This window comes from Cajanus cajan, chromosome 6 (genome assembly GCF_000230855.2).
Source record: "Cajanus cajan strain Asha chromosome 6, NIPB_CcT2T_4, whole genome shotgun sequence".
NCBI lineage: Eukaryota > Viridiplantae > Streptophyta > Magnoliopsida > Fabales > Fabaceae > Cajanus > Cajanus cajan.
In genome coordinates, this window is record NC_138522.1 from 50,948,641 (window position 1) to 50,972,921 (window position 24,281).

Sequence of the window (24,281 nt, forward strand, 5' to 3'; positions counted from 1 at the left end):
TCCAAGGAACAGATGGCTGGTGTGAGGATACAATACATTCATATTAATACAGGAAACGAGTAGATTAGTGGCCACAACTCAACTCTAGATTCTGGTTCAATAAAACTGCTATATGTACCCCAGCTTTGCATCAAATTAATATTAACATATTTAATCCAGAACTACAACAAACATTATCGAGCACAGGGATCAATCCAGTAAAACAAAGAATGCTCCAAGAAAATGCATAAAATATATTTAGATTCATTGCTTATTTCACTCATTATTTTCATTTTTTTTAATCTCAACAAGTATATTATGAACTTTCTATACTTTTCATTGTGCATGGCATTGAGTGGAAACTGAGTATGAACAAAGCTAGGTAGCTAATTTCGTTTGTAAATATGTACAATTTTTACATTCAGAGTTGGTCCCGTTGGCTTTTATGTATAATTACAATTCCCAAGTGAAATGTTTGCCAATCAACATCATGGCAGAACATAGCTGATGAACTCCTTCACTAGTTAGTGATCCAACAGTATCGAGATAAGATTGGTAAAACTACCGGCCAGTGGGTAAGTTAACACCTTCTCTGAAAAGGATGTTAGCTACTGAAGATGTCCATGTAGGGCTGCTAGCACTCTGGCTATCTGTATAATGACTTTCATTCTCCATTGCATTAACATTCATGTTTCTCCCAACTTTCTTTCCAATTGACATCCCTAGTTTCACAGCAGTGAGAAGGCCAAATGCAATTAGAACAGGTCTAACAGCCCAGTGGTGATCCTCTACATGTTGATACTTCTCTATCATCCTTGGACAATTCTTAAAATTAATCACATCAACCTCTGAGGGATCAGCCAAGAAAGTGCTTGGTTCACCCCCAAAGTTCAACATGCCTGGAAACTTGACAACTAGGCATCCATTTGGTAGGATCCAAGAAATCTTACCAGTAGACCAGGCACCTCCCCTTTTATGTGGCCATTCGAATCGAGGACTCAAAACATTGGCTTTCAGCCTAATAAACTGGCCTACACAGTAAGATTCTGCCATTTCAAGCTCTGAAGAGTTTCCTTTCCAAAGAGTTTGCAGGCCAATAAACCCAACACTCACTCTGCCATCACGATCGACAGAATGAAGAATACCCACAGGCGAGTGCTTCTCATCTTCTTCCTTCAAGCGTACCCAATCCCCAGCTGCCAGACCATTAGTGACACGTTCAAGAGTCGATGCATGAATCCTTACAGGGTCATGAACACCATGGATCCTCACTAAAACAAATCCGTGACCAGCATTACGTTCTAAACCAACAACATTTCCTTCTGGGACGTCCATGTTTTGAGGTTTGCATGAATTGGAAGGCTTTCTAGAGCGCACTGTGTCACCCACCTGAAGATGATCCTTTGAGAGGAACCACTGTGTGTAGTCAGTGCCACTTGATTTTGCTAAAGATTTGTGAGTTCCAAGATATCTCCATCCTCCATCATTGGCTACTGCACTCAGTGAACTGCAAGTTATGCAGAACAATTAAGAATTAAGTAATATTTAATAGCCGGACTTCTCTTCATGAAGATAAATAAAAATTCACTGAAAAGATAACCATGCTTAGTCAAAAACAGTGGCAGGCTTTTCTCAAACATTATTGTTTTAATACTTTCTGTAACAAAAATTATCCCGAGATTATTTGGAAGCACAAGTGTAAAATCTAATTAATTTTCAGCTAATTGCCAGCCCATTAAATGTTCAAAGTTCATAATCAAGCCTTTCAATATTCAAGCTACAATGCATGAACTTGCTAACTAAAGTGAGTGGCAAATGTTAAACAAGGAATCTTTCATTATTCTGTTTTCTATTATATGGGCTGAATATTAGAAATAATATCAACAATTATTATTCTTTCCAAATAATTGTATCATGAATTTAAGAATCAGCCTTAATTAGCAATTAAGGACTATGAATCATCTTGTAATATTTATAGAACATAATATATTGAGATTGGGCAAGGATGTTGTTTATGTTCATGTTGATACTCCTCTCAAGGATGTTGATAATCCATTGTTGTATCATCAATTAGTGGGTAGCCTTAATTATTTGACCATCACACATCCTGATATTTCCTTTGCAATCCAACAAGTTAATCGGTTCATGCACAATCCTTGTCATCTTCACATGGTTGTTGTATGTCGCATCATTAGATACTTGAAAGGTACTTCTCAACGAGGATTATTTTTTCCCGCTAGCACATCTCTTACCTTGCTTGCTTATAGTGATGCTGATTGGGTGGGTTGTCCCAATACTTGGATTGGCTGTGTGGCTTGTTGGCAGAACTTGAAATTCCTCAAACCACTACAACGCCCCTTTATGTTGACAACACTAGTGCCATTGAGATTGCTGCAAATCCGATGTTTCATGAATGCACCAAATATATTGAGGTGGACTGTCACTCCATTCGTGAAGCTCACTCTTGATGATCATATCATCACTCTTCCTCACGTCACTTCGTAGCTCAGCTCGCTAATATTCTTTTACCAAAGTTGTTCCTAGACCTTGTCACCAATTTCTACTTAGCAAATTGATGCTTCTTGTTCAACCGCATCAATTTGAGGGGATGTTAAACAAGGAATCTTTTATTATTCTATTTTTTATTATATGGGTTGAATATTAGAAATAATATCATCAGTTATTATTCTTTCCAAATAACTGTATCATGAATTTAAGAATCAGCCTTAATTAGTAATTAAGGGCTGTGAATCATTTTGTAATATTTATAGAACAAAATATATCAAGATCAAGCAACAAGCAAAAAATCCTTGACAAAAAAATCACCAGTTAGCTACTATATATATATATATAAATAAAAGAAGGGATTCGTTTACTCCACGAGTAAATTTACCTAAACTTAATCTGTCCAATAACTCATGTTCATGCATAGGTCAAGTCTGCAAATTTTTTAAAAATCTGAAAATCATTTGATATTTCGTTTCATTAATTCAAATTGACGGATGATCATAAAATCATTTTATACGTTGATTTGAATTAATGAAACAAAGTATCAAATAGTTTTCAATTTTTTAAAAAATTTGTAAACTTGATAGAATTTTAAATTAAACGACTAGATCGTTGAAATTAAAGTTTTTAATGCGTAGATCAAGTCTGCAAATTTTTAAAAATTTAAAAATTATTTGATACTTCATTTTATTAATCATAAAATTATTTTATTATTTGATGGATAATCATAAAATTATTTTATACATTGATTTGAATTAATGAAATGAAGTATCAAATAGTTTTCAAATTTTTTAAAAATTTGCAGATTTGATCTATGCATTAAGAACTTTAATTTCAACGGTTGGATCGTTAAAATTTGATGTAGAACATAAATAATTGAACGAAGTCTAGGTAGACTTACTCCTGAAGTAAACGAATCTCTCTCTCTCTCTCTCTCTCTCTCTATATATATATATATATATAGACACACACACACACTGAAGAAAAAGCCACCTAATTACATAAACCTCCTGGAAGCATTAAAAACTTACAAACCTTCTAAAGACGGTCAAAATATCTACCATTGAAGGGCGATTTCTCAAATCATATTCAAAACATCCGCTGAGGATATTTTCAACTGAAGAAGGAAGGCCACTAGGAATCTGGGGCTTTTCATGCTTTTCAACAACCGATCTGTATATCTCACTAACAGGACACCCATACCAAGGTTGATTACCAGTCAAAATTTCAACAATAGTGCACCCAAATCCCCATGAATCTGTTTCAAAGGATATAGGGCCTCTGACATCTGGTTGCCATTGTTCTGGAGCCATGTAATTTGGAGTACCAAGCCTGTTGGCCATATCTGAGCTTAGGAATAAGGAACCAAAAAGTAGATTCGGAATACCTACATCTCCCAGTATTGCTTGATCACTATCGTTGAGAAGCACATTAGATGGTTTAAGGTTGAGAACTAGGATCCCTTTCGAGTGAAGTTCATGAATACCTTGAGCCATATTGATACCATACCTGCAGCCCATAACATAACACCCCTTAGTTTAGACCAGTTTTGCTTTTTCCCCTCCACCCTGTGTATAAAGATAAACATGTAAACATATTTAAATGAACACGTCAGAATCACATTACCTCAGAACATCAGGCAACGAAATCCTTCCTTCTCTAAGTCTAGCCATCTTGTCACCAATTGAACCCTCGTAAAAATTCATAATGATGCATATCTGTGAGCATAAACAAATATATTAGCTATACATCAAAGTCTCACAAAGAAAGTTAAAGATCTCCCATATACTGAATAAAATGCATAATCCATGTCTAACCCTTCCATTTAAAATGGAAATTCCAAGTAGCCAGCACACCCTATCCGCTCCTTGGCACTGAAAATATAATTGACAAAATTTCTCTAATGCGGTCTTCATATGTTCCTCTCTGATTGAAGGTAACATCTTGGCAGCAACTTCATGATACTCATCATAATCTTCAGTGGATTGATGATGAGTTGCTAACCAAACATCACCAAAGGGTCCCCGACCAATCCTGTGTCTGAGTTTCAACCTTTCAGGTTCAATCCATGGGTCTGTGCTGCCCGATGAGGCTGTGACAGTTCTAAGGTTCTCAGTATCACTAAGCAAGAGTTCAAAATCAAAAGGAGCTGGTTGAGTAGCAATATCTTGTGCCATTCTTCAATCTGAAGTTGTAACATCCATAAAAAAATTCAGCAAAATGTAGAAAACAGAAACACAATAAAAGAAGAGCAATCTAATAAATCATCATGAATAGATGATCGTCAAGAATTCCCAATTTTTTTTCATCACCAGAGCAAAAACTTAAAAGTTGACTAAAAAACTAATATAATACATACCCAAAATTATCCCTGATAAAAGATAAATTTAGGGTGAGAGAGGTTAATCCATGCAAATATAAAAAGAGACAGGTCCATGAAAAATATATAAAAAAAAACCCACATTAATCCCTAAAAATTTCAAAAGGGTCATGTATCTTCTTTCCCTTTTCAGCAGGAAGAAAACAAGTATGACATGCATGTGTGAATCTAGGATTAAAGATGAAATTTTTATAGTTTTGACAAATATATTTTCCTCCAATTTTTTCAGGAATCAAACTGAGTCATTACTCAATAATATAACTTAGTATTCATTTGGATCATTTCCCTTTGCAGAACCTCAATTTGAATCTTACGGCAACTAATACCCGAGTCAATCCCTCAAAAGCTCTTTTTGAAGGGAACAGAGGGAGCCTCCAAAACACAACTTTAACATAGAATAGAAACGTAATAGTTCAGTCACTGAAACACACCCAAGCATGCCAACACGTGCAACTAAAGAACAACAAACAAAAAACATGTAAATTCCATATGAAAAATACAGAGTTAAAAAATATATATATTAAAAAAACCATAATTAAAAAAATACGAAAATCAGATAGAATAACGAGTAACAAATTCAGTGTGCACGTACTCAGAAGAAGGAACTATCTTTAGCATGAGAACCGAGAAACCAACGGCTTGGTGAGCAGAGAAAATTGCTAGGTTTACACGAATTCAAACAAATTGAGAAGAACAGAGACCTGAACCTGAACGGAACTAAATGGAAAAATAATAATAAAAGGTAGGGGTAGAAATGGCATTTCAAAAATCGTGATGATGTGGCGTGACGATTATTGACGATATTTGATTTGATATGAATAATCAATTAAGCATGTATGATACTATGATTTAATCTATTCACCAAAGAAAAAAAAGAAATTAAGAAAGTATGATTTAATCCTCCCCGCCCCGAGTTTAACGCCATACCTTTTCACGATTTAACGTGACTTCCAGTTCCAAGTCGCGGTTATTGATAAAATAATTGAGGAGGGGAATCAAATAAATAAATGGAGGAAAAAAAATATGACCGGTGAGAAATTTCAGAAAAATTCATCGTAAAACTGATCGCAACCTCAGAAAAAATTTAACATATTTGGAGTAAATAGTTGTCACAGTTTGTATTTTACGATGTAGTTGTAGTTTAAGTGGGTAGGCATGTCTGAGTTGCAAATTGTGTAGCGGTTATAGTCAATTCGATGCTGTATGTTCTGAAGCTGTGTTGTGCTTTTTCATCATAGGTGAATTTATATATATAGAAAATTATTAGGGTGAGTTATATTAGGAATTTATCACGTATCATGTATGTTATTTTTCTCTCTACCTTTTCTTTTTCTTTTCTTTCTTTCTTTCAATGCTTACACTCTTAACTTCATATTATCACCATCTCCACACTCCACTTAATTCTATAATTAAAGACTAAAATATAATTAAATATTTCGTTCAATACTATGGCCTGTGATAACCTAGAGTTGTATCATGGTGATGTGTATGTTAGATTCACAAGATGCAGAAGGCTTGTTGATAATACTTGTCCCAAGATCCATGCGTGATGTTCTTGGACTACAGGATCAGTTTCGGTACTTCATGTTGTAGGAAATATGTTGCCAACCTTCCGGGAGACCTCCCTTCTTGCTTTAGGAATAGCTCTTCCTCCTAGGGTCTGCCCTCCTCTTTTCTTCTTGTTTGGTTCTCTCTTTAGTTCCCTCACCAAAAAATTCTTGGATCTCCTTCATCTTTTATGTGTACATTAGTAGGGCTTGAAAATTTAAGTATGGTTGCTATAACCAAATTAACTTAAAATCATTTATAAGACTTTAAATTTAGCAGATATGTTAGCAAAACACGCTATAACATACTATTAGTATATGGAATTTATTAAAAATTTACAAAACTCTTGAGAGCTTCATTTTTTATTTAAACAGTTTCACTCATAATTTTGTAATTTTAAAACTTTTTTAACTAATAAGAAAAAAGTATATTAGAAGAAGTATGTTTTTAATGCTCCGTTATCAAGAATATTGGTTGCTAGAATTTAAAATAATGTTAATTTTCCTGTCCTTGACTCCTCGCAAAATATTGATTCCATTTATCGGGGGTACAAAATTCACAACCTACTTATTATCTGTTAAAATGGAGCCTATTAGACATTTGGTCTAAATTAAAAAAGAAAAAAAAATTCTCATTTTCTCATTAGTGATATAAAGATATATATATTCGAGTTGATGAAGTCCTATGGCAAGATCAGGTACCATTTATAAGCATTACCATTTGGACATCATTTCCGGCAATGACTTGTTGGCGTAACCTATTGAAATGAATGGTTTTTTGTTTCATTTTTTTTGGCCCGGTAACATGATCATTTCCTGTCCGGAGGACAAATCCGTTTGCACAGCCATCGCTGACGAGAGAACCAGAAAACCAAATGCTATTGACTATGAGTTTATTGACTGCAGTCTACAGCTCTCATGATCCCTTCGGCCACATTGAGCTTCATATCAGCGATGCATTGTTAGAAAACAATCAAATTAACAAAACGGGAGTATTTCCTAGCAAGCCACTTTTAAATTAGTCAAAGGTTCTGCAGAATCTATAGCAGCCTTTCATTTCTCGTCAGATAGCAAATACATCAACACATTCCAAAAACAAAAATATCACTCAGTGTCTCCTCCTCAATACCCGAAAAAGAAATTAACATTTAATGGGAAGAGATGCACATAGATGGGGTGGGGGATTTTTCCTACGTATTCTAATATTTTTTAAATAACGGGGGCCATATTCATACGTGAATCTGGGATTATACATTGAAGAGTATTGCGATTAAACAATTGACACATCCAAAATGGAAAAGTAGAAACAAGCAATCCTTTGGTGAGGGATTGAGAATTACAAATTAAGCACTAGGAAGAACCTTATTAACAATCTCCTGACTTAGAGCAGCAATCTGGGAATCAAGGGACTTGATGGTTTCTTCCTTTTGCTTCTCCAAGCTAGCGAGAGCCTCCTGCAGCTCAGCCTCCACTTTCTTCCTACCCTCGGCAATCTTCTGCTCCACCTCAGCCTGCGTCTCCTTCTTCATCGTGTTCAGAGCCGCCGCTATCTCCGCCCGAGCAGCCGCCATCACTGCATTGGCCTTCTCCTCCAACTGCTTCACCTCCTCAGAGGTGTCCTTCACGCTGCTCAGCTTCTCCCTGATCGCCGCGTCCCTTTCGTCCATGAATTTCCCAAGTGGGGTGAACCAAACCTTGTCCAAGGCAACCATCAGCAGCAGAAACTCCGCCATTATTATGGGCAAGGTCAGGTTGAAATCGAAGAGAGCTGCTTTCTCTATTTCTGCTGCAAGCGAGGGCTGGGCCAAGACCAGTGGTGCCATCCCCATGAGGGACAACAATTGGGGCTTTGAAATTGGGAGTTTCAGCTTCAAGGTTGGGACTTTGGGGAGTGAAATTTGGAGAATGGGAACTCTGGGTGTGGGGGACCGGGAGTTAGTGCAGACTGGTACCAAGGGTTTGGAGGAAGCCATAATCATGTTCGCCATGGTAACCGCTTTGTGATTAGGATGGATGTCTCAGCTCAGTCTGAGGATTGGATTGGAGAGAAGAAGAGGATTTGAGAACAGGGCTATCTAAATTCTTTGCCACACAAATTGAGTGATGAGGTTGTGTGGCAGTGGCTGTCTGGCTAATGGAATCTGGAAGTTGGACACTCACAAACTAGTTGGAAGGTTCCATTTCTGAACGGATCAGGCCTTGGCCCATTTGTTGTCTACACAACTAATACCTACCCCCTTCATTCCCCCTAGGCCCAAATGTTTTAATTTCGGTGCAGTCTATTACAAATAAGACCAAAAATGTGGACTGACTAGTTTAAATATAAAAATAACGTAGCATTATAAATTTTTACAAGCACTCAAGTGTAACAATGTCACAATAAAAATCAAAGCTGCAATCGAATTAAACAAACCTATAATTTTAATGTCTTTCTGCTTTATCACAATTTTGGGTGATAAAAGAGAGGTGGGGGAAAATCGTAACATATTAAACCAACTAAAAAAGCTTTCCATTGCAGGTATATGTTGTGACCCCAAGTGCAGCAACTAAGTAACATAAAGTCTTGCCATGGCTGACAGACTTTGCATGATGAACTCAACTACAGTTCCCAAGGCATCTGTACAGGAATATGAGGAAACTCCAACTGCAATATGGTACGAGTCAGAGTGCTTCGCTCAGCAAACTTATTTTTGTCTCTGTCACTAAAAGAGCCAAGGCACGTACGGTTGAAAAATTCTTTTTATTTACATCGTGTATAAAGAAGAGGTTAAAAACTTAAAATCATTAAAATGAAAACTCTATCAATATTCTCTCCAAGTGGGTCGCCGAGGGTAATGCTGCCTCCAGCAATAGCGTAATAAAATTCTTCTAATTTTTCTAAAACTGCTCACTACACATCTAGCAATCATCGAGCAACAAATCCTGCCCTCAATTCTAGCTCTTCTCATAACTGCCAGCCGGCTATGAGAGAACAATCCTCCCCAAAAGCCAGCTAACCTACTCTTTCCTCCTCGATTTTCTTCTGCATTGCTATGCTGGATCTTCCCATTCTCTATGACTATATCATCCAAACCAATGTCGTCGTCTTTATGTTCTTTCTCTTGATATATATTCTCTTGTGACGATGACCTGCAACTCCATTTATATCATCCAAAGTGTAAGGACTTGTTTGAGAATATTATAGCAACGTGTATGAAATTAAACTAAAGGTAAATCCCCTTCTTTGTGGTTCCATACCCTTTCAAAGAAAATCATTATGTTCTGGTAAAATAATCACGAGTGCTAATTTTCTGGGCAAATTATATATTTAATTTAAGGTCCCTCCAGTTATGGTGTCATACAGGATTTTTAATTTTATTTTGTTTAGAAAACAATACATACTACATACAACTCTGCAACATCTACTTATGTATTATTTTAAGTGAATTTCAAAACATGTAATAGGTGGAGAATTCTTCCATTTGGAAGACACCACCAAGCAATAAAGCCTAATTAAAAATGAGATAAAAATCACAAGGCAGATACGGCTGATTGAGCTGATTTTCTACAATGCCAGTAAAAGGCCAAAGCTCATCTAATGCAACATACATAGAGCCTAGAGGCAAACAGAATGCAAGTAAGCCAGAATATTTGCATGGTTATATCAAAAACTTACCTCCTGTGTTGTTTCAAATTGATAATGCGCTTCTTCCGCTGCTTTCTCTCAAAACTGCAAGTGTCAGATACATGGCGCACGAAATGAAGCTGCAAATACCAAACCAAAAAGAATTATCACGAGTCAAGAATCATGAGACCAACGGACTTCTACCTACAACATTAGAAGAATGAAACTATAACTAAGTAACGAACAAGTAGCTACTTAAATTTCCTTTTCCAATATTAATAAGAACCATATAATTATAATCAACCTTCCTTTTCAACGTCACTGGTTATAAATTAACCACTTATTTGGAAACAAAACGAATTCGTATGTAAATCAACCATTTAGTTGAGTGCAGCACTACAGGGATCAGCTGGCTCTCAAGTAAATGTAACACAAACCTGGTCACCGTCCTTGATGCCATAATCTGTAATATAATCCGTTTCTGAAACTAATTTTTGTCCTTGATAGCATAAGCAAAATTGCCGCCAAACAAGTGGCCTACATAAACAAATGAAGAATAACAGGAAAAAAGGAAAAAACTTAGGCATACAGCAGATTATGATAGATAAGTAAATAGAACTGCAGAGTTAAAAAGAAAATTAAATCACAGCCCTGTTGTACATAGCAAAATACTGTAAATTTTCAGTAACTAGTATAATCAAAACCAAGAAGCTTTCAAAAATCAAATTAGTGAAATTAAATAATGACACAGATAAAACTTAGATACAGCTTATATATTAGTAGTATTGTTTTACAATTAGAATTGAAATTTAACCTCACTAATTCGCGTAATAAAAATATATTTTAAAGGATTACACCTTGATGCAGGCTCGAATCAACACCTTAAAAAATTATATCCAAGTTTTGCCTTATTCAGCAACATATGCAAGATGACTAATTAATACGCACCATAATATTTTTCCCGGTCCCTTCCGAGGCATGTGATAGAAAACAGCCTCCACTGCCTGCTTGAGATCCGCAACAGTTGCTGCATTTGCGACTTCAACACCTGCAAACAAGGAACGTTTCTTCACCACCGCAATAAAAACAGGAAAATAATGCTCGTAAAATTAGGAGAAAGAGAAGGCGAATTACGGAAGTAAGAAGCGTCCAATCTGACGATGTTGAGGTTGAGCGTTTCGAAAGGAACTCCGTCGCCGGAAAAGGTGGCATCTAGGTTGGCCGGCGAAGAGAAGTGCGTGGTCAGAGATGGTGGAGGGATTTGGTGAGAAACAATCAACAACCTTCTCTCCTTCATAACGTAGGGTCGATTGTCATCAATCCGCGGTGTTTGAGGGAACCAGAGAAGGGGATTGTTGAAGCGGAAAGAAACGTATTGAGCAAATGGAGTTAGGGTTTCGCTGCGAAAGGTGTTGGCGGTGAATGGTTGTTGAAGAGCGGGGTTTGCAGACGTTGATGACGGTTACGCTCGGTTCAATTTTTTGTTTACCGTTACACGCGCCACCAACTGTCCCAACGTCTCTACCCTTTCTTCTCTTTTTCCTATCGATCAATATATTTGTGAACGAAACGTTCTTTCTTCACATTTCTAAGTATAAATACATGCCGTGGAAATATTGATTATTTCAAAAATCGGGTTGAATTTTATTTTTTAAAAATAACCAATTAAATAAAAATCAAATTCACCAAGAACTTACAACGCTTTTTAATTGTGTTTTCACGAAAATAATAATAATAATTATGATTATAATTGGTAACTATTGTTTTTAAGTTTTTAGCATGATTATTTATTTTGAAGGATTTAATTTAAATAAATTAATTTGTAAAAGGTTTTATACCGTTATTCAATTATTAATTGGGTCCGTTTGTTTAATTTTTTTTAAAAATGTTTTAAAAAATAAATAAGAGTTGTTTTTTTATAAAAAAAATACTTATTTTAAAAACAATAAGTTTAAAGAAGCATCAAAAAGTAACAAAGTACTTAATTTATTTTTAAAAAAACTTTGATAATTTTTTTTAAAGAAACATACCCTCATATTGTATTATATGATTGTTGATTTTCCTAAAAACTACTTAAAAAGTTACACTCAAAATGATTACTAACCGAGTGATAGTGTCATTTTTTATATATATATTATTGATACATAAAAAATACATTTCTATTTTGAATTTAAATAAAGAGCTTTTACATTAATAGTGTAAGAACGTAGACTTTTCTAAAACTTTAAATATCATATTTAAGGTAATTTTTAATTTATCAACGATGTAAAAAAAATTACATTGACAACGTATTAAAAATAAACTTATTTCTTATTTTTATATAGTGAGAATTCTTATTATAATAAATAAGAACCACAAATATAAACAACAGGATCATATTTAAAATTCAGAGAAAAGAATTATGTATTTTGATTTAAATAAAATTCATTAGTTTATATTAGTTGATTTCATATTTTACAATAACCTGATGTTCTTTTTATAAGTAACTTCGCACACAGTTTATACGTTGGGGTGTTATAACTCTTGCTCCTTGCTCTTTATGACTCTGAATCCAAAATTGGGACAATTTTATACTCTCTTAATCAAAAAGAAATTTGTGGTCGACAGGAACACGGTGTAAGACGCAAATCATCCAACAATAACAGACATTTCAATTACCGGACAAAACTTGGATATAATTACGCAAGTGTTTTTAATGTAGCCCTCAAATCGAAATTATAGTTTCACATTAATAATTTACATAATAATTTTTTTTATTAAACATTAATGCAATCGAGATAAAAATTTAATTCTAATTAAAAAATACTTATAAAACTTCATCCAAACTTTGTCCTCTCTCTATATATATATAATGGTAAGCAAATTTTCGTGATTTGATATGCATGGCAACATAGAACATAAGATGAACTGGTAGATGATCAAACTGCAGTATCATAAGTTCCCTTTGAAAGAATCTTAATACTATAATCGAACCTCAAAACCATTTAGTTTACTCTCTCCCTTTATCATGTTTTCGTACCTCTCAAAAATATAATAAACAGATACATGAAAAGCCCAAAAAGGAGTATCTTGATCCAAAAATCGAACCTCAACACTGTTATTCTCTCCTCTTATCACGTCTTCAACCTCCCAAAAATAAAATGAAAAAATAAATTATACATGTAAACTCAAGAAATTTCCCTCCCCAAGACGGGGAACGGGGGTACAATGGATTCATCAGATACAACGGCCATGGGTGAACTCATTGCTAGATCAGAGGCAGGTTGAACATGATAAAGCCATGATATTATGTACTAACTCAGTAAAATCTCCTAATAAATTAGATTAGCTTGATCACATGTTCGATAGATGGTATGGTCAATTCGGATTCTTTTCCTTAAGGATGAAGTGAAGATTAGATGAAGGAAGCAAATGGTAATCCGAAATCCATAGACATCAACCGAAGAACTTGGGCAAGTTATTTGCCAATGAGCTTATAGTAAGCATATAAACCAGAGCCGGCAAAACCGAGAAATTGTCCTACTACATTCCACTGCAACCAAAACACAACACATTCTATCAACAGGAAAAAATACCCTAAATGAAAAGTGAAAGTCAATTGGGATAAAAGCACTTACAAAATCAAATGGTAGCCCACCAAAAATTATCCAGCCAAAGCCAATAGTAAACAGATCCTAGACATTTATTCAGAACATTTAGAGTCCATGCATAAAAACCGCATACAACCATCAATTATGGCAATGATCAGAAATGAATATTTAAAGGATTGTAGAAACGAGTTTACACTGTAGAAATGGGTTCTATTGTATCTTTGGTGTTAATTTTAAAAAAATAGAACGAAGCATAAAATTGGGTTGAAGTTAAAACCAAGATAACAAAATATTATATTTCATTCTAGCCACACACATCAAACTCTACATTAGTGTCATGTCCCAAATAAAGGTCTCCAATGCCAACCAAATACCATAATTATGCCTCATCAATCAGAAACAACTATTCTGCACTAAAATGCCTAGTTCCATTTTTTTCCTCAATTGTTTATACCTTCAGCTTCAGAGTGCACTTTAGAGAGTGCAGTATACTTATAACCTTTTGATTAGGAAATCTACTGTTATGATTTTAACAATTTTATATCATTATTATGGGCATATTTTTGTCACAATCTCGACCATGGACTTCTAATTAACAATTATACTTACACTTAGTCCTCTATAATGCATTTCCTGATTTTACACGATCCCAATCCATATTTAAAATACTACTCTCAATACAATTAATTTAAAATCGCCTCAGTCCCTACTTCCATGTCTGATCACTGATTAGTTAAGTATACGCCCATCTCTATCCCCACCATCTTAACATGCATCAATGTCCATGAGGAAATTAATAGTTCATTTCTCTTTCAATCTCAACACACGACAATGTGCTTCCCCGAATTCCAAGTTTTAATAGCCAATAGGTGTACCAATGCATCCTTGTTTCTACTCAAATATTGGTCAAGTTTTTACTTAACAGAAAATATTCACTCCACCTAAATAGTCCTTGCAAAGAAGGGTCTGTGCAGTAGCTTACTACTATGATAACCCCGTGAAAGAGAAAGCTTATACATCATCAGTGCCAACATGGAATTAATAGGTTCATCACACATTTAAGGCAAAACAACTAGTGTGGCAAGTGAACAAACCTTTAGGTTACCGCATATTGTCTGCGTCAGAGCTGAATTGAGAGTTGTGTTAAGAAAAATACTGTAATTCAGGAAGAAAGCGAGGATGCAAGAAAAGAGCAAAACAACCTGCACCAGAAAAACACAAAAATTACAACTCATCACAGTATCAAAATTTCTTTTGGAAAGTAACCAAGGATCAAAACAGCTATTTAGTAGAAGGAGAAAAGCTCAAGCATAACATACAAGAAAACCAGGTGAAAGAAGGTATGCAAAATGGAGTGTCATTTTCAAGTCACCCCGAACTAATGTCCAAATAAGCAAAAAAGGTCCACATATGACACCTATAACACAATAGAAAAAGTATTTCAAATCACAAGTACATTAAAAAGAAAATGAACATGCTTCCTTTCACAAGGAAAAAAAAGGTAGATAGGCCATTTGATACAATTTATCGTCTTACCATTACACCACATAAGGCCAAAGCTATTGAGGCCACTAGTTTTGCCTGAAAAAAAAAACATAATGCCAAAAAAAATAAGAAACTAAACGATGACCATTAACCACATGGGAAAAAGGAATAGAGTTTCCCTTGTGTATGTGAGAGAGAGATAGGATACGAATACAACCAACACGAGCTATGGTTGCAAGATATATAGCCGTTGTGATGTTTGACAGGAAAACAATGGCATAGCCATAGGCATCAAAAGAGAAATCCCGCGCTCCCGCAATAAATGCACCGAAGACAATCAAGCTAACACTGATAACAACCTTACAAATTTCAGTTAAATGAACGAATCAGGGACATGTTCCTTCAATGAACAATTAGAAGTTTAACTTCATTCAGTTATATCAGGAAAAGGGAGAAACAATAAACTAGAAAAATAACAGAGGACAAGAATTTTTTTTTCCTTTTTGAACAAAGCCTACTCTACCATGTGCCAAAATTCAATTTTGTTTAGGAGAATGAGGGTAACAAGAATCAATGTCCTGACCACTAGGTCAGAGTGTTTCTAAGTTAAGAACAGATCATGGAACATTTTCCAGTCTACTTAAATTATCCATTGCACATATTCACCAAAATTTCACATGCATTGAGTCATCAAAGATTTATTTAAACACAATATGGATTTGTTCATCACATCATGCAATTAAAAGAAAGTAATCTACCTGGATATGACAGGAGGTGTGTACCTCTGCCCAACCAGCATATATTCTACAAGCATCGTAAATACCACTGTAGTCCTCCTAAGGGTGGTGTACATTGGAACATTTACTCCACGAACAGACTCCATGGTCACTAGCTATTGACAGGGAACACAGGAGTGAATGCTATAATAAAAGAGAATATAAATAGCAATTGAATTTTTTCCTTTAAATAAAAGGGAGGGTGTACCATGTAAAGTAAATATGCCCCTGCTAGGGGAAGAGTGTGCTTCAAAGTCTTGAGTGGCACAAATTTTTTGGAGTTATCTGCCTTAATTACTGATTCGCCTGCTGTGAAAGAAATTACCCCCCAGCGCCTCAATACATAAAGAAAACAACATGAACATACCATCTGCAGTGGTAAGAAGTGTAGAAGCGTTTTTAAAAATGTGAAAAATATCTGATGGAGACTCAGGTCAGTTCAATTGGTATTCAAGTTGCAGCCTTGCAGGGCCAAAGTGGTCAAGCAAGGCATAGACACACACTGTCCTAAGCATTTTATATTCAATATCATTACTTTCTATCTCAAATGAATGAAATCTAACTTTTGCATTATTGCTCTAACTAATTTTGATAATCCCTATTCTCTAATAACTTAGTTTGAAGAACTTCAACTCTTACAGGGATTTTGTTTGATAGCAAGAACACCTAAAGTTTCAGTTGAGAATGATGCACAAGAGCATTAGAGAAGCAAAAATGAGGAAGAGAGAGAGAGAGAGAATCGACAAAAATAATTGAAAATGCAAGTTTACTGTAGCATTGTCAATTTATAGATTAAACCTCCATTTTAATCCACAAAGGATGTATTTAGGACTTGGGTTTTGAGGGGAAGGGAAAGACAGGGAAGAGAGGAGGTCAATTTTTTTTAATAAATATTCTTTAATTTTATAACTTTTTAAAATAAAAAAATAAAATGATAGATTAGTATAAGCTCAGTATCCTAATATTTTGCTTTTTAAAAAAAAAAAGAACATTATATAACTAAATTTAAAAATAAAAAAATGTCCTCCCTTCCCTTTTCCTCCAAAAATCCACTACTAAACATACCCTAAAGATACACAAGTCATCATTTTGGTCCTCAAGATAATTTTGACATCAATTTTGTCCCTTAATCATGGAAAGTGCCATCAAAATGGAAATTTAATCTAATATATAATTTCCCATAGCATTTGATCCTCAATGGTTGAGATATTAAGGACTGACTGGAGTTATAATCAGTCAATCATTCTGTAGTGACCAGATTTGAAGGAAGATATTTATCATTCATAATCTTGCTTTTAAGACTCATCAACAAGGTCTACCTCAGTTGTTTGAACAGGGTACGTGAATATTGTAAAACTCTTGGTACCAATTTTGATTTCCATGGATTAAAAAAAAGAGACTCATCATAAATAACATTGCTAAAACTTTGGTCTTTAACCGAGCCAAATGACATTGTTTAATCTATGTAGTCAACCTCACTTAGTGAGTCAAGGTTTTGTTGTTGTTTGTATTTTCTTATTTTTAACAAGAGTGGAGAACAAAGTTTTTTTGGTTTACAATTTTGAGCAAGTGATGGCTGAAATTCTTAATACAACGAAGTAGTTCCATTCTTAGGCTTGTTCCATTAGAACCACGTGTATAGCATAGTCGTCTCGAGGATGAGACAACCTACTTGAATACTGAATAAAAATTTGGCGAAACCATTCATTGATTACATCAAACGAGGGATGCTAACGAAAGTTATTCTAACGCTCTCTTTCTATTGCTCTTTTTATTATTAGTAAAAAATTATTGAAAATCACAAATTATGAGTCTCCAACTGATTTAGTAATCCAACTCACCAAAATTTGTGATTTTCAACTAATATAGAGAGAATATTAGCCAGAAAGTGTCCTTAGAATTTCTCTACATCAAATATATCATGAGCCTATTCCAGCCATTTGATTATAAGTTATAACCATTGGCAAACAAAGGAGTCCTACACACTTACGTCCCCCAACATTCTAGTGTAGTTCATAATTTCATATTTTGCACTCAAATAATAATAACAATGATGATGATAAATTGATAAAGTAAATGTAGATGAACCTGAAGAAGCGTGATGACTCTTGCGGATGGAAAGTGATAAGACGAAAGAGCGGCTTTATTGAACAGCACCAAGAGAACTACAAAAGAAAAACAGAGATTAACTAACAAGACGAAACAGTGATCTTAGTTTCAGCAATTACTTTAATTGGAGAAAAAAAACGAAGGAAAAAGGGGATAAGAAGAGTGAGTGGAACCTGCACATAACATGTAAGAGATGGCAGCATAAACCCTTTGTCCTCCGAAGGTCTTATTATCGCCCTTCAAAAGCCTCTCTCGGTCTTCCTCATTCGGAGGATCCGATACCGGAAGCATCAGATTCTCCGACGAATACGACGCTTTCATAGACATTCCGCAATTCTCAAACCTCAGCGTCTCAGTTTCGCGATTCGGAGGAACTTGACTCGCTTCTTCAAATCTTTCTGGCGCTGCCAAACCCGCCGGCGTTTCTCTTTTCGATTCAGATTCTTTTTTTTAAATCAGATCCTTAAAGTAACTAACCAGTAAAGTGAAATGAGAAATTATTTTTTTACAACAATATTTTTTATTCTTTTTTTTTACAGTAGGGAGATAAATAAGGAGAGATAGATTAGAGAGAATGAGATAAAATAAATTTTTATATCCTCAATTTTTTTTACATCATTTCCTCAATTTTTCGGAATTCAATTTTTTTTAACTTTTACTCTTTTATTAATTTTTTTCACATAAATTAATTATTAAAATTAAGTATTAATTATTAAATAATGATATATATTAATAAATTCTTAATTGACTTAATTGATATTTACATCAGTACTTAATAATTATTAAATTGAAAGACACGTGAAATTTTACTATTTATATATAGGTATAGGGATAAATAGTCGTTTAAATAATATATTTTATTTTCAAAAAAATATTTGACTACAAGAATATACAATAATTATATATTTGACATCTATTAAATATGAACATTAATTATAAAGTCAATTATAACTTATTAACATATTTCATCGCTTAACAAATATGATGTAATTTTATCATGAATTAATTTATGAGATAAAAAATTAATGAAAGATTAAAAGTTGACAAAAAAAAGTTTTAAAATGACTAAAAATCAAAATTTTAAAAAATTTGATGAATTACAAATTTATTTAACCCTAAAATAAATGATTTAATGAAAAAAAAGTTTAAAAAAAACTAACATTACATATCATGAACCGTATAAATCAATAGTGAGGATCAATTATGATATTTTGCGAATTTTCAATTTAGTATATATATATATATATATATATTATTGATCATTTTACATATAAATGTGTACTTGTATTAATGGTTAAGCCTCTAATATATTTCTTAATTTAGTCTTTATATAAATAGTACATTATATTAATATAAAAAAAACAATACATTCTTAATTTAGTTATTATATATTGTATTTTTTAATTTTATTTCCATTTATAAAAATTAAATTAAAAATATATTACAAATGTGTTAAATGTATAAAGATCAAATCACATGAGAAAGATAACGATAGTTAAAACTAAATCAATAACGTTTCGATATATAAGGAGTAATTTAATAAAATTTTATGCATAGAAATGTAAGTTAAAAAATTATAATCTGAAAAAAATTGAAAATTTATAACATATATATATATATATATATATATATATATATATATGTGCAAAATTATATATTTAATTAATAATATTTTAAAAATTGAATAAAAATAATCTTACAAATTTAGTATGTTAGTGTATGGTAAATAATTATTTTATAAAACTGAATTATATAATAAATAATTGTTTATCGAAATTATATTATGATTAAATTTGTAAATTAAATATTTTAATATATAAATTATATATTAAATTTTTAATCACTTATATCGTGATGTGATATTATTTTTATCTATTAATAATTATTTTAAATATTGATAATTATAGATAAAAAAAATATATTAATTAAATGCTCATCATGCACACATGGTTAATCGCATATATAAATAAAAATGAATTTTATTTTCAGGTTATTAACTACTATTAAGCATTTTAATTAATCAATAACCCTGCGACATAACCTTATGTCAAATTAATCATTTTAAATATTTCAATAATTTTGAGACACAATACTATCAATCATATATTAAACTGAATGTTGAGCGTAAACATTTCTATTTTATGTACGTTGTTTTTATAAAAAAATAATATTAAATTAAATCTAAAAATAAGGATAAAAAATGATACATTAAAATATATTAAAGATTAAGAAATATCTATGAAAATACTCTCACGAGAAAAAGAAGAAAAAAAACTAATGATCTCTTTAAAATATCTATTTTATAAAAATGCTCGATTAAGCGAATAATATTTTTATTTTTCTTTCTATTTATGTCTTATCTTCACACTAAATATATACTTCAATTTTCATTGCGATCATCTTTGTAATCTTTTCTATCTTTACAAAAAAAAAAAAAATCATTTCATGGTGTGGGATGAACTGAACTAGTTTCAACCATCACCACCTTTTATTTTCAAACAGAAAAAATGTTACCAACTTGGTATATCTCATAATATATTTATCCTTTAAATTTTTTTTATATGCTTTTCTTTTCTAATATACAAATTTTATGCAAGACCATAGATTTTACATTTTTTTTAATATAACTATCATAATGTCACATATAATTTCTATTCAAAATCAGGAGATGAACAATAATATTGCATAAATATCTATATGTAGTAAGGTCCTTGAATTGCAATCTCTCACCTCTACAACCACCACAACCTCACCCGTGGAATATGTGACAACTATCACCACTAAGAGTAGTATATAATTATTTTTTTTCTATAATTTATTGAGATGTCCTTTCAAGAATAAAATTGTGATAACTCAATGAGTGTTAAAATGAACAATATCTCGGATACAGTAATCCTAACGAACTCCATGAACTTATGGTCAAAATATTAACACTAGAAGGTGGCCCCATGTCATTCTTGTCCCTTAGTCTTGGTTGGAGGGTTTGTTCTTGTATGTCTAAAAGTACCACATTGCTTAATAATTGAGGTCAAGGAAAGTTTATTAACACCTTCCTCCCTTAATCCATTGAGGTGCATTTTCATTATGATGTTATATGAGGTTGTTGTGCCTACTAGTAAATATTTAATGTTTAGTAACTTGGTGTGTAGATTACTCCTAATTAAACTTGGTCAAGAGTCCCACGTAGTCTCTCGTGTTGACTATGTGGCTTGTGAATCCCAACAAGGATTATGGTTTGATGACATCCTAAGGCAACATCCTCTAAAGGAAAGTGTTTCAGTTTAGGATGTTGGTTGAGTTGCATTGGTTTATGAGGGTTTTTTGTATCCCTCAATTGGTGATTTGGATCGAGATGACCATGGGGTCGTCTTGTGTTCTTGTGTTCTTACGAAAACTCACATGTGATTGTCGAGTGAATGAGATCTCGTGTTCCTATGAATTTATGCACGATTTTTTAGCAAATGAACTTTCGCGTTCTTATGAAAACGTGAGATTTTTTAGCAAACAAGCTCTAACATTCTTGCAAAAACTCAGGTGATTTTACTCTCATGTTCTTATGAGTTCATGCATGATTTCCAAGAAAACAAGCTCTTACATTCTTACAAAAACTCACATGATTTTCGAGCAAATGCATAACAAAAACAAAACCACCAAATCACCAAAAACAATTCAATCAAGCATGTCAACATCATGATCACATACAATAAAAACACCTTTCAAAAACAAAACAAAATACAAAGGGTCCCACCCCTACCCTCTCAACCGTCAGCATCCCTAGGAAACTTGTTTTGTAACACCCATGTCCTTCTTACTAGAAATCAAAGCCCCATCAACAAATGTTACATCAACCCCACAAGTCATAAGCATGTCCTCCCACTCATCAGATGACTTCTCTATGTCATCCTCATAAGAAAGGTTGGCCTCTTTCATGAGCTCATCATCAATAACATCCAAATCAACAATCAACTTATTACAAGGAAAAATCGACAAATGAAATGCCACTTGTTGAATAACCCTTCTGGAAACTGCAAGCATGCTCCTCAATTGTGGCACTCTCTTATGTCGTCACACGAGCCTAACAATCCCTAGTTTGGGCCAATAGCAATGACTACTCGAATGACAAATTCTCCACCTCCTCAACATACTTATCACACTCTTACAACACCACATTCTTTTCAATAGTAAACTTTGTTACACAGGTCGCCAATGCATCCCCGCTCCTCCTCAAACACCATTTTTCATGGTTCAAGAGCTCTCGCTTAGTCTTTGATTGCACACACATCATAGCTAAAGTTGCCCTCTTTGATCGACTATTATCTAACACAAACCGAAGAATATTGATCTTTGTCCTCGAGGCCTCACTCTCCTCATGACTCGAGCCACCATTTTGTGATGGGATGTTGTCAACCCTTGTTCTAGAACCATCGTTCTTCGACATTGTGTGCAGATACCCTACATTAAATAACCAACCAAAATCACTACAAGAAGTACCTTGCACAAACACCAATAAAAACACCACAACAAAGAAACATACCTCACAAGTTTTAAAATGCAAAAAGAAACCCACCGAACAAAGAACACCAACAAAATACAAACAAGAATGAGAACTCCTACCTTATTTAACTTGGAAAACCATTACTGGTCAAACAACCCAAAATTCCTAGGTTATAATGGGAGTACATATACAAATATTGTGCAAGATTATTACCTAAAATCACACAACACTCTTAAATGATTTATATACAGAAAGCTAGGTATCATTTTATCCTAATTTTGATTCTTAACATAAACTTCTCTCTAATTTAAGCATCAAAGTGTCTTTGCAAGTACCGTCATCGTCATGAGTGTTGAATGACAAGTACATCTTCTATTCCATCGGAGTAGTTGCAAATCCTTATAAGAATATTATTCATACTAGTGGGATTAAGACAATTTATACCTCTACATTTTATTTAAGAAAAATGTTTAAGAATTATTAATGTTTGTTAGATCAACTAGTACTACGCTTAGCTCAAATATCAAGGTTTTGAGTTCGAGTCTTATGTTTATAAATATAATTAATTTTTAATATTATATTTTATTATACAAAAAATTAAGGGTAAAATCGTTTAAAAAAATGTGTACACTAAATCAAGTTACTGTCTTTATATATGTTATAAATAAGTAATTTTCATTCACACTTTGTCTACTATTTTTTTTTTCTTTTCTAATAAACAGTTGTTTCTTAATAAAGGTGTTCAAAAAAGTTAAAATTAAATTAAAATATAAGAACTAAACTATTAAAATAGTTCACTCAAATTAAACTGAATTAATAAATAGGTCAAATATAAATATTTTTTTCTTCTGTATTATTATATTAGTGAAAGTATCTTTCAACTTCGTTAAGACTAATCTCTCTCGAAACCTTAACTGCATTAAGGTTATTCTTTTCAACATCATGTTTTATCAAATTCAAGAATCGAATTCGAAACCTTGAAGTTTAGTGACCAATCACAACACCAATTTACAAATGTAAATAATTTAGTTAAACTAAACTAAATTATTTTTTATTTTAAAAGTTTAAACCGAACTATATTTTGTACTTCACATGAAAGAAAAACTTAAATAAGTATATGTTTATATTAAAAGAGGAAAAAAAATACTTTCATTACCTCAACAAATTTTACATTAAATGATTGTAAATTTTTCAAATAATATAAATTATAATTTAAAAAACTACCGTTGGTGCCAAGGTTCTATCCTATGCTCTCTAATTATTAAACAGTCCCTAGTCAGGTAGCCACTGTGCTTGGGTTTGGTCATTGCTGGTTGACAAATAAAATTAAAAAGGTAAGCAATCGCACTAAACAACGTACACATTATACATAACAAGTTCATCAAGTATATTAACATCCAACAATTGCAGCACCAATTATTAAAACAGTTCTCTGACTTCTCGCAGCTTTGTTCTTTTATTCTAACTCAATAATTCAGTTTTCTTCTATCAGTTAGTTTTCAAAAACTAAAATTTCAATATAGTATGGTTCAGTATGTTTATAGAAGTAGTTTAATTTAATTTATTTTTTGTTCAATTCTAGATCAGTTCAGTTCAAACAATTTATTTGGACACTCCTATTTCTTATCATTAAGAAACAACATCTTAAAGAGCTATTACTAGCATTTATTTTTAAGGACTTCTATATGCCCCCCTCAATTTTCATCTGCAATAATAATAATAATAATAATAATAATAATAAGAGAGCTCTAAGTAACGATGCCACATTTTGTAGCAGTTTAGTTGGACAACACGTAAAAGAAAGATGA

At 33.0% G+C, this 24,281-nt stretch overlaps 4 protein-coding genes across 8 annotated transcripts; all 4 read right to left on the bottom strand.

Moving 5' to 3' along the window:
• Positions 1-346: 346 nt before the first annotated feature.
• LOC109817671 (Protein kinase superfamily protein) lies at positions 347-6,060 on the bottom strand. Of its 5 annotated transcripts, none has more exons than XM_029268679.2 (6): positions 5,460-5,727; positions 5,194-5,320; positions 4,305-4,672; positions 4,114-4,205; positions 3,523-3,996; positions 347-1,486 (listed from the first exon to the last, which is right to left on the bottom strand). In XM_029268679.2, the coding sequence occupies exons 3-6, from the start codon at positions 4,662-4,664 to the stop codon at positions 541-543; spliced, it is 1,872 nt and encodes a 623-aa protein (XP_029124512.1). In that variant the 5' UTR covers positions 4,665-4,672; positions 5,194-5,320; positions 5,460-5,727; the 3' UTR covers positions 347-540. The 5 variants fall into 5 exon arrangements, with proteins under 5 accessions (XP_029124512.1, XP_029124513.1, XP_020238587.1 ...); XM_029268680.2 differs by having other exon boundaries at positions 5,182-5,320; XM_020382998.3 differs by lacking the exons at positions 5,194-5,320; positions 5,460-5,727 and adding an exon at positions 5,795-6,060.
• Positions 6,061-7,540: 1,480 nt separating this feature from the next.
• On the bottom strand, positions 7,541-8,541 carry PDE334 (ATPase, F0 complex, subunit B/B', bacterial/chloroplast). Its single transcript, XM_020383006.3, has one exon. It carries the CDS (start codon positions 8,400-8,402, stop codon positions 7,758-7,760), a length of 645 nt encoding a protein of 214 aa, XP_020238595.1. The 5' UTR covers positions 8,403-8,541; the 3' UTR covers positions 7,541-7,757.
• A 181-nt stretch (positions 8,542-8,722) lies between these two features.
• On the bottom strand, positions 8,723-11,596 carry LOC109817677 (Ubiquitin-like superfamily protein). The gene is made up of 5 exons (XM_020383005.3): positions 11,153-11,596; positions 10,967-11,066; positions 10,456-10,555; positions 10,070-10,158; positions 8,723-9,543 (listed from the first exon to the last, which is right to left on the bottom strand). The coding sequence occupies exons 1-5, from the start codon at positions 11,313-11,315 to the stop codon at positions 9,216-9,218; spliced, it is 780 nt and encodes a 259-aa protein (XP_020238594.1). The 5' UTR covers positions 11,316-11,596; the 3' UTR covers positions 8,723-9,215.
• A 1,468-nt stretch (positions 11,597-13,064) lies between these two features.
• Positions 13,065-18,442, bottom strand: LOC109817657 (Nucleotide/sugar transporter family protein). Its single transcript, XM_020382975.3, has 10 exons — positions 18,152-18,442; positions 17,958-18,034; positions 16,078-16,239; positions 15,852-15,985; positions 15,311-15,441; positions 15,145-15,189; positions 14,928-15,025; positions 14,703-14,810; positions 13,636-13,692; positions 13,065-13,550 (listed from the first exon to the last, which is right to left on the bottom strand). The coding sequence occupies exons 1-10, from the start codon at positions 18,303-18,305 to the stop codon at positions 13,476-13,478; spliced, it is 1,041 nt and encodes a 346-aa protein (XP_020238564.2). The 5' UTR covers positions 18,306-18,442; the 3' UTR covers positions 13,065-13,475.
• Between the last annotated feature and the right edge of the window lie 5,839 nt (positions 18,443-24,281).

Bases quoted from the DNA above. Each gene is read 5' to 3' on its own strand.
- LOC109817671 (XM_020382998.3), bottom strand. From the start codon at position 4,664: ATGGCACAAGATATTGCTACTCAACCAGCTCCTTTTGATTTTGAACTC. The intron at 4,206-4,304 runs GTTAGACATGGA...TTATGCTCACAG, and splicing joins TTTCCATTTTAAATGGAAGG to ATATGCATCATTATGAATTT. The intron at 3,997-4,113 runs GTAATGTGATTC...TATGGGCTGCAG, and splicing joins TCGTTGCCTGATGTTCTGAG to GTATGGTATCAATATGGCTC.
- PDE334 (XM_020383006.3), bottom strand. From the start codon at position 8,402: ATGGCGAACATGATTATGGCTTCCTCCAAACCCTTGGTACCAGTCTGC.
- LOC109817677 (XM_020383005.3), bottom strand. From the start codon at position 11,315: ATGAAGGAGAGAAGGTTGTTGATTGTTTCTCACCAAATCCCTCCACCA. The intron at 11,067-11,152 runs GTAATTCGCCTT...CCTTGTTTGCAG, and splicing joins ATTGGACGCTTCTTACTTCC to GTGTTGAAGTCGCAAATGCA. The intron at 10,159-10,455 runs GTTTGTGTTACA...TGGTATTTGCAG, and splicing joins GCATCAAGGACGGTGACCAG to CTTCATTTCGTGCGCCATGT.
- LOC109817657 (XM_020382975.3), bottom strand. From the start codon at position 18,305: ATGTCTATGAAAGCGTCGTATTCGTCGGAGAATCTGATGCTTCCGGTA. The intron at 13,693-14,702 runs GTTTGTTCACTT...ATAAATGTCTAG, and splicing joins CAATATGCGGTAACCTAAAG to GATCTGTTTACTATTGGCTT. The intron at 13,551-13,635 runs GTAAGTGCTTTT...TTTTGGTTGCAG, and splicing joins GTGGGCTACCATTTGATTTT to TGGAATGTAGTAGGACAATT.